General features: G+C 42.0%; 1 protein-coding gene across 1 annotated transcript; it reads right to left on the reverse strand.

The window, feature by feature from the left end:
• On the reverse strand, positions 1-7,260 carry klhl30 (kelch-like family member 30). Its single transcript, XM_084066721.1, has 8 exons — positions 7,123-7,260; positions 5,645-6,508; positions 5,353-5,536; positions 4,503-4,589; positions 4,175-4,330; positions 3,401-3,589; positions 1,959-2,104; positions 1-1,243 (listed from the first exon to the last, which is right to left on the reverse strand). Exons 2-8 carry the CDS (start codon positions 6,416-6,418, stop codon positions 995-997), a joined length of 1,785 nt encoding a protein of 594 aa, XP_083922847.1. The 5' UTR covers positions 6,419-6,508; positions 7,123-7,260; the 3' UTR covers positions 1-994.
• Between the last annotated feature and the right edge of the window lie 2,638 nt (positions 7,261-9,898).

Consider the following 9,898-nt stretch of genomic DNA (forward strand, 5'->3'; position numbering starts at 1 on the left):
CACAAGCAATAACACTCACAGAGTTACATCACAACACGATATATTACAAGTAAACAGTATGTGCTGCCAAAAAGGGCCCTAAAAAAACATGAGAATACCTGAGGTTCAAATAACACGCTATTCTAGGTTACAGGGTCATCCCTATAATCCTATGACAACATTCCATATGCGCGTGACAGAGAGATGTCTGTACACACTGTGTGACCCTGAGTTTGATACAGCACACACTAAAATCCTCAGTGTTAATTACCCATTTGTAACTCAGAGAGTGTACAAATGTAACCAAATGAACCTGTAATGGTCCTTTTGGTTACATGTGTACACTCTTAGAGTTAAAGATACATTTTCCCTTTTATCAACATAATCTCCACTCCAGTCCTCAGTAATGCTCACTATGGGATAGTGTGCATTTTCTGTCTACATGCTCTGTGTGTCAGAGATGGACTGTGGATGGTTTTAAAATGAGCATCATCAATGGTCATTTCAGACAAGATTCAAACTTGTCTTTGCTGATAATGAGCAAGGATGCGGCGCGACAGATGTCCACAGTGGCCCCTCCTAGTGACTTTTTTTTAAAACGTTCTGTTTATTTATTTTTTACATACTCACAGGTCATATAGCCATGCACTGAAGCAAATAAAAAAGGTATCTCAAAACAGTCAAGAAAATGAGTGGGTAATAGGATAGACAAATATTAAGAGTGAGATAAAAGATAAATTGAATAAGGTACCCCTCCTAGTGACTTCATTGGATTCTTAAATGTTCATGTCAATGTTATATGTACAGTTAGATTTAGTCTTTTTATGATGCTTTTTAGATGTTCTGATGTTTTATGTTGTACACCTGGTGGCTGACGGAACGGTATTTCATATTCTTCATGAATGGAAGGGAAATTGACAAGTAAAGTATACGAAGACAAGGTTGAAGATGGGTGAAGTGCTCCTTCAAATGAACCCTCATGATTTGACTTAGTCTGTCAGGAAGTCTTTGTAATTTATGTGGAATCTTCAGGGAAGAGCTCGGGCCACAGCGATGGGTCTAGGTAGACGCTACAGGCCCCGCTGAAGAACCACAGTCTGGGCAGGAAGCCCTCCACCTTCCAGGCATTGGATGTGCGATTGTAGAGTTCCACCTCCACCCCATAGTCCCCCTCCATGCCTTTCCAGTGTCCTCCTGTGACCAGCAGCTGACCATCCACCACCACCAGACCTCCGTTCTCATGGAGCATGTGAAGAAACTGGATCTGGACACAGCAACATCACAGGATATAGAATAATGCTGTTTTTGATGTCAGGAATAGGCTCTATGCACAGCAGCCATTTTGGAGAAAAATTGGGCTTCTTACTTCCTTCACAGGTGTTACCAATGATACTAATGAAGGCTCTGTTCCATTCTGGTCAAACAGAGTCAGGGTGCTGATATTGTGCATGTTGGCTCACTAGAAATACTAGTGGGTCTCAAAGTGTGGTCCAGGGACCCTCATGGTTCCTTGAGAGGGTGTAACTCTGAGAGTGTACAAATGGAACCAAATGGACCCATTCCATTTGTACACTCTCAGAGTTATGGGGGTCCTTGAAATTAAAAAGTTTGAGAACCACTGTGCTACACTAAATGGAACAGAGCCTTCATTAGTGTCATTGGTAACACCTGTGAAGGAAGCAAGGAAGGGGCCCAATTTCTGTCCAATATGGCTGCTGTGCATAGAGCCAGTGTAAAGTCCCCTGGGGGGACCTTGGTCAATGACGTACGTGGCAGTGTGATTCTCACATTTTCATGTCAAAGATCCCCAAATTAATTTGTATCTATTTGGCCGTCAACCCCCGTCTGAACATATTTTGTGCCACGGATAAGATTGTTAAAATGTTTCGTAATTATATTATAAGATTAACATATAAGATTTAAGTGGTTAATTTCCTCCTGACCGCCAACCATCAATGGAAAGGATCTGTTACCCTCACCTTCTGCCACATGTTAGCTTCAGGGTCATAACAATACACTTTCTTAGTGTTGTCAGCGACCAGATAAATGATCCCGTCCATGGCAACAGTCCGAGGAGACGATAAGTACTTAGGGATAAAGGGTGAACAGACAATACTCCAGCTATCTGTAAGATAAAAACAAAATATAAACAACAACACATTGAAGATGTTATCCTTTGTTATTAATAGAATAACAAAGGATAAGACAAGTCTCCTTGCTAAATGTTCAATACTATTGTATGGCTGAGTTCAGTAAAGTGGTAAATGGTAATGGCAGTGAACAAATAACAGTCTTTCTTGTATTAAAGAGGGTGTCTTTTTTTGTTGAAATAAAAGCTAAAAAGTTTAAAAAGTTCCAATAGTAATCATTGCTATAGAGTGTTTGTTCAGTAATAGGGGTCTCCCCATCCAGTTCTTTGGTAAAAGAAAATACATTTTCATGTTGGGATACCAACTTTATCTAATCAGGAGAGAGATCAGCTTAAAGTTTTTTGTGTTCCAGGTCCAATTTTGTCTGCATCTGTCTTCATGTTTGGAAGTTGGTATCCAGACCTGAATATTTTCTGTTTACTAAAGAGCTGGAGCTATTCTAACAAGAAATATAATTTACTGACACCCCATTTACTGTATTAGTAGGGGGCCGTTTATGTGTAATTTTTTGTTTTCATTTCAAATTCATGTGAAAGTTTTGTTTTTACTAATTTGAAGGTAAGGGGCTAAAGAACAATTTTGGTTCGAGTGCCAAGCGATCAGATAAAAAAAAGTCCTCTAGGGGGTGTCTGCAGTCGCCAACCCCCCACCAGCCCTAGCAAAATATGTTAACTGTTATAACTGTTTTTGCAGAAAATGCACTTAAGACTTCTGGTGATTAGTAGTTTTCGTTCCCTACCTGTGAATGCACTTATTGTAAGTCGCTTTGGATAAAAGCGTCTGCTAAATGACTGTAATGTATTGTAATGTAATAACTTTTTATTGGATTATATCTGAACATATGAGAACATATGAGATATGTATGGATTCAGGATCAGGAGTAGCATTTGCTACTTCAAGCATATTACCCATAGAATCAATTTTGTTTTCCAGTTTAGCACATATCCACAAAAATAGAAATAGTGGGGAACCGAATATGAGTAATTTGTTGTTTTAATTTCAAATTGATGTGAATGTTTTGTTTTCACTACAAATTGAAGGTAAGGGTCCATAGAACATTTCTGGTTCGAGTATCAAGCATAAATTAACACCTCAATGATCTCTCTGAGAATCTTAAATAAAAGTTGAATGAATTGTTATTTAGATCTTGGTTTACCTGTGATCCTCTACATTCTATGTATGTGATTACTTTGCTTATTGCTTATTAAGTCGCTCTGGATAAGCGCATCTGTTAAATGCCTAAATTGTAAATAATACATGATCATACGTACCTATAACAGGGTTGTAGCACTGCATGGTTAAGGCGTTGTACTTCACTGCACATGAGCCAATCACATAGAGCTTCCCGTGGCATGCTGTGGCAGTGAAGTTAGTCACATATCTCAAGGCGGGGCATGTGTTGCCCCAGGTGTCATTGTAAGGGTCATAGTGTTCAACATCAACATAGTTCAATGTTGTACCTATTGGGAGGGAAAAGAACATGGTATGAGTGCTTACACTAGCTGGATCACACGCTAGTAAGTATCAAATATCATATTAAAAGCAACACGTAGTGTAGAGCTAAATGCAACAGCAGCCACACATTTATCAGTCTGACTTTGAAATCTAAAAATGTAAGACATAAAACAAACAAATGCATCTGGGAGAGAGGGTTAAAATCCTGCCTGCATATCTTGCAATCAAACAAACAAACAAACAAACAAACAAACAAACAAACAAAAAGACAGGACCAATTACAATACCCTGCCACTCAATGCTGTGGCATTTAGCACGACGGTTCTCAAAGTGGGTCCGGGGCCCCCTGGGGGTCCTTGAGGAGGTTCCAGGGGGTCCCCAGGAAAATGTGTTTACATATCATGAAACTACGCTTAACCACTGTACTTTAGCCTTATACTTCAGCTATTTGGAAATAGCCAATCTACAAGCTCACAATGTGTTGCTATCAGGTCATGAAAGGGCAGATGCGTCCATAGAGTTTCATGACAGCTTTTCATTTACACTGCTGCTTTAAGGCATCATGCTGTTCTCTGTATTTATTTTCTTACCTCCGATGACGTAAATCTCTCCGTTCAGTGTGGCCGAGGTGTGGTTAGTTCGAGGTCGAAGCATGGGAGCCACAGTAACCCACCTCCCCTCTCCAGTAATGTACTTCCAGGTCTCTGTGGTCGACCAGGTGTTGGTATTTGAACCTCGCGAGCCGCCTGTCAGACGGACAATGGCACCCTGTCACCAGTCTGTGGATACATTACATTCCGCACAAGAGAAGCTAGTCTCCTCAAAACCATTTTCTCTATGCTCCCCTGCCCCCCTAAGGTTGCCCACATTTCCACATAAAGTTTATGTGTTTTGAAGGGCTACATGCACTCAACCAACCTGTGACATAGACATCATTGTTCAGCGAGACCATGGAGTAACCCCACTTGTTCGGGTTGGGGAAATTAGGGAGCTGATGCCACTGATCTGTGGAGAGCCAGAGAAGGAGAGAAGTTATATAAGGTTATCCAATAAGTGAAGTGAAACAGCGAAAACACTAAAAGCTAATAAAATGCATTTTAGTTTTCAAACTTGGATCAAAAGACTAAATAAATGAGTTCAATCTGACCACTCCTTAGGCCCTACGTCATGGACATAAAAAAGCTGTAAGTTCAATGTGATTGACTTGAAAAACTGAACTATTTCTCATTCCACTATTTAATGTTAATTTCTCCATTTACAAAATAGTCAATCTAAATTCCCTGACCTGGCCTTCAACGGTGAGGACTGTCTAGAACAAGCTGATTTTCATTCTTTGCTTACCAATACAAGCAAAGAATGGTTTGCATTAATGTATTGCTGCTGTCACTGTTTTAAGAAAACTCATCAAAATCTGACATGGACTATGAGGTCAGGAGTCCTGAATCCTTACTGCTAAACTGAATATGAAGTCTATCTTATCTATTAGACACCTTCAGTACCAGATATTACATGATTTAATTTGTGTCCTTAGTTTACATCTATAGTCTTGTAATAACCCTAACCATAGGGATGATTTTCAGCCTCCCTAACCATGTCAGAATATTATAAAAAGGCCAGATTTTGTTCTTTTATTCTCAACTGTTGATTTTATGTACTGAGCATTTCTAATCTTTGTAAGACGTGTCAAGGCCATACTATAAATGCACTTCAAGAAAACTGTACAGTAATAAACGTTGAAATGTGGGCGTAAGAAAAAGAGGTGTAGTACGGGTCTTTGTGTTGTAGTAGGCACAGTTCCTGGGCAGGAGTCTCGGGTCTCTGTCCTCCTCGTCGCTATCGTCATCGTCATCATCCAGGGAGCGACCGCCCATCACAAGCAGCACCTCCTGCAGGTTGGGCTGTGGACTCTGAGAGTGGCCTCTGTCACTATACCCCGGCACCGAATCCATCTTCTGGGGAAAGAACGGGCCACGGCATTGTTAAGGGAAAACTACTCAGCATTGTGTAAACAATGATGAAAGAAACAAAGTATGCAAGGTATAAAGTGTGAACTCACTGACCTCACTGTGAATTTTTCCAACAGCCTCCTTGCAGCTAGGGGAGGCCTGGATCAGGCTGTCCTTCAGCAGGGTGTTGGCCAGGTAGTCTAGGTTGAGGAAGGAAAGGCGTGCCAGAGACAGCAGCTCAGGGAGGTGGCAGAGGCGGGACTCCTGGTGATACCTGGCCCAGGCGAGGGCGGCCTCCACTCGCGTGGACTCTGAGCGCGTCTTAAGCCCCTCGTTGGACAGACAGGCCACCAGCCTGTCCTTTCCCAGAAGCAGGAACTCCTCGCCCTGCTGCACTGCCTCAAAGTTCTCCAAGAGGAAGGCCAACGCCTTGGCGACCACCTCCGGGCAGCCGTGGAGCTCCCCGAACTCCAGGATTCCCAGGCAGTTTGTGGCGTCCATCTGGTGCTGTAGGTAGCGGGTACACGCAGCCCGCACTGTCTGGAACTGCAGCTGGCTGGAGGTGCAGGTCAGTCCTTCCACGTTGCCCTGGTTGATTGTCAGCTTGCCGGTGTAGGCGAAGTCCAACAAGGAGCCGAGGCTGTCCGGGTCCACATCCTGCAGCTCCACGCGGGCACCTATGCTCTCCACAAAGTCCCCTGAGAACATAGTGCGGAAGTACATGCTACACAGGGCCAGCACGGCACGGTGGCAGGGGAAGTCTCTGCCCCCAGCGCTCAATGTCACATCCACCAGTTTGGGCTGAGAGCAGAGCGACCGCAGTCCCTCCAGGATGCTCTGAGAATGTGTGGACAGGCAGAAGTCCAGGTCGTCCACATTTCGAACCATACTGTAGTCACTGATAGTTCCGACCTTTAGGTATGTGATCCTGTGACAGCTAAGGGATAGGAACTCTCAACAACAGAGATCAGTGTTTACCTACAAGTGGATGACAAAGATGAATTCTCACAGCTGAAATTAAATATGACCAATGTCTTCAGTGGAATGTTAAAGCTTGATCCAAAACAATTTATACAGTTTCCTTCTTGTCATATTTGAGAAAAACATTCACTCAATTGTTACACACATTTAAGTGAGAGAGTAAAGAAAAAAGCAAGTTTGTTAATACGTAACATAAAGGTCACCTCAGGGCAAACATGTTATGTTGAAATCGATAATAAAACACCAACGCACAGCTCAGTGATGTAAGACTATAAGGTCAAATACAGAACCCATGAGAAAACATGTCAGTCCACTATGTACGTTATGTGCCGTACAGAACTTCTGAGAGCATCGATTTACTTCACTGACCCGATATAGTCGTCCTTAATTCACTCTAGAAGAAAAGCCACAAGTTTAACTTGTTTAAAGTGTGGTATCATGTTATCATGACGACCACACTAGTTTGTTTACTTATCCACAGTGGGATCAGTTTAGCTTTGGCTTTCAGTGTAGCATGATGTCATATGTCTTATGTCCCCCAAAGCCTACAATAAATTACATTTGCTGTCTTCAAAATGCTGTGAAATTAAAGAAAGGAATGACAGACTCACCAAACAGGCAAAGGATGGCAATAAGTGTTCATATTTCCGGTGAAATGCGTGTGGCTGAGTAGCTGGTTAGATCAACATGGAGCCAGCAGTATGGCAGGAGGTTTTCGTCAACTCATTGGGACAGCCTGCTTGTCTTCACCAAGCTATTTTTAGGACCTGCAGAGACACACTAGTAATGCATGCATGGGGGTCCACACATGCATGGGGGGGGGGGTGTCCACACCTGCTGTTAAAGGAACATACATGCATTGTGTGTTCTCAAGAAGCTAGAACACTTGTCCCCAAACAATAGGTCAGGAGGACCCATTTTTTATGGGTCACGAATAAATATCCCCTTTTTTTTGTTTCCTTTGTTTTTCATTTGATTTCAAAAGATTAAAAATATATATAATAATAATGATTTTAATTACAAGAAATTCAAAACATTTTCAAAAGAAGAAAATTAAAAAACTAAACAAAAAAATTAGGGAAAAGTCGGTAAAATAGCATGATGTGAGCTTGTAGATCAGATATTTTCACTATATCTGAAAGAGGAGCAGGGAGAAAGTTTGTGACCCCCTCTGCTACAAATAAATGAGACAAGTTGTACCACTATGCAACTACAGTATATACTGATAGTGATACCCCAATAAAGATAAAGTACTAGCAGTCCCCTAGGGGTGAGAATGTGTTAATTGTCTCCGCCAGGCCGAAGGCGTGGCCGAGACCTGTGCTCCGAGGGGCACTTTTTCTAGTTTAGTACTGTAATGACAGCATGCAGCAAGACAAGATAACAGATCAAACTAATACTGCTTCTGAAGAAAATGTTTAGTAGAAATGGTATTTGAGAGGAATGTACCTTTGGATATAAATGATCCCCTCTTGCAATGGAGTTTAAATTAAAGTCCCTGCAAAGGAAATTCAATGATTTGTTTCTAATCTCATGAAAAGGTAATGGGAAAACATGTTAAAAAAAAGCTGTGCAGTAGCCTATTCTGAATTGAGGAGTTAGTTAGACCCATTTAAACAGTTTTTTCAAAATTGTTGAGTTTTTTGGGTGGGGCTGAAATCATGGTTGGATGACACACTGGAGCCATCACACTCCAGTCCACTCCAGTGCATCATCAGTCAGTTTCATGTCAGTCACTGGAGAAGTACTGGGTGGGATAGGGGCGGTGCCTGCGTGCTCTCTTTCTCTCTCGCTCGCTCTCTCTTGCTCTCTCTCTGTCACATACACACACGCGCACACACACACACGCACGCACTCACGCACATTTTGGGGGGGTTCAAATAGTTTTTTCACAATTTTTAAACCATTTGGTTAATAACATATTAATCTATGGTGTAACAAATTCAGAATACATATTGTTGCTTTAGTCACATCTGCCGACGGACTCTCTCCCTTCATTTATTTTCCCAGATATTTCTTCTTTGATATGATCTCGTACCCTTTCTGCCTGTCTCTGGATGCACTTGTTGAAGAACATCCGATACCCTCCTGCTATAATTGCTTCACTTTACCCGTTTGATTGCTCCTTTATTTGCTCGGGCTGCAGGTAATCAAGCTTGACTCACAACAAACTCTCTCATGCCGTGGACTGATGGACAGTCATTCTCGAGTAACCTTAGCCTGACCATATCAATTGCCGCACTGTAGACCCCAAACATAAGTCATAAGTAAAATAAAAGCTCCTCAAGCTTTGGTAGACACAAACTCATAAGCTGTTTATTTCAAAGAAACCCAATTCCCAAATATAGCTGCAAGCAGCGATAATACGGGGCCAGGAGAGAGAAAGAGAAATGATAATTCCTTTAACAGGTCAGTTTATGAAAGTCCTTGCGGTCTTGTTTCCAATGAGGGCCTGTGAGCAATTAGGGGTTAAGAGTCTTGCTCAGGGACAAATTTCATTTCGTCGACACATTTGCTGACCTGGCCTGGAATCGTACCTGGGTCAACCAGAGCCTCTGGCTCCCTAGGCGGGCTCAGCTATGGCCGACCCTCAGAGAGAGAGAGAGAGAGAGAGAGAGAGAGAGAGAGAGAGAGAGAGAGAGAGAGAGAGAGAGAGAGAGAGAGAGAGAGAGAGAGAGAGAGAGAGAGAGAGAGAGAGAGAGAGAGAGAGAGAGAGAGAGAGAGAGAGAGAGAGAGAGAGAGAGAGACAGACAGACAGACAGACAGACATGGAAACGGAATAGATTGAAGATAGAAACGGAATAGATTGAAGAGACAGAGAGAGAGACATGGAAACGGAATAGATTGAAGATAGAAACGGAATAGATTGAAGAGAGAGAGAGAGCCATGGAAACGGAATATATTGAGTCATGTTTTTTGCAATTCAACTTAAATGAGTCTGCATCAAGTGAGGCTTGAACCGGAAACCTTGCGATCGTGAGGTACTCTTAGGTAGCTGCAACACTACCTATAGTGCTATAGCTTTGTCTAGGCTGATATTGTCTGTTGAGGATCACAAACTCTTGCCTTCTGTCATGACCCAAGCCCCTGTTTCACTAACACAAAGATCACTCGTTCACAAACCATTTACCAATGAAGAAATTGTACATCTCCTCAGAACCAAAACTAGTGAAAGTAGCCGATCTACAAGCTCACAAACCATTAAAAGTTGTCAGATTGTACATCGGCTATTTTCACAATGAAGTATGTTATACATTGAAAAAACATACTCTCATTGCTATCTGAAAAGTTGTGAGATTGTAGATCAGCTGTATGTAAAAAACACTCAATTAAGTATTTCATGTTATCTTTAACAATTGCAGATGTATTCATTGATAGTCATGTTGT

Source organism: Gymnoscopelus microlampas (assembly GCF_963454915.1).
Source record: "Gymnoscopelus microlampas genome assembly, chromosome: 9".
Taxonomy (NCBI): domain Eukaryota; kingdom Metazoa; phylum Chordata; class Actinopteri; order Myctophiformes; family Myctophidae; genus Gymnoscopelus; species Gymnoscopelus microlampas.

What these genes read in the sequence shown, in the direction of transcription:
- klhl30 (XM_084066721.1), bottom strand. Translation starts at nt 6,418, where the DNA reads ATGGTTCGAAATGTGGACGACCTGGACTTCTGCCTGTCCACACATTCT. An exon ending in CAATGATGTCTATGTCACAG is followed by an intron (nt 4,331 to 4,502) that starts GTTGGTTGAGTG and finishes TCCGTCTGACAG; the next exon opens with GCGGCTCGCGAGGTTCAAAT. An exon ending in AGAGATTTACGTCATCGGAG is followed by an intron (nt 3,590 to 4,174) that starts GTAAGAAAATAA and finishes CCCTCCCAATAG; the next exon opens with GTACAACATTGAACTATGTT.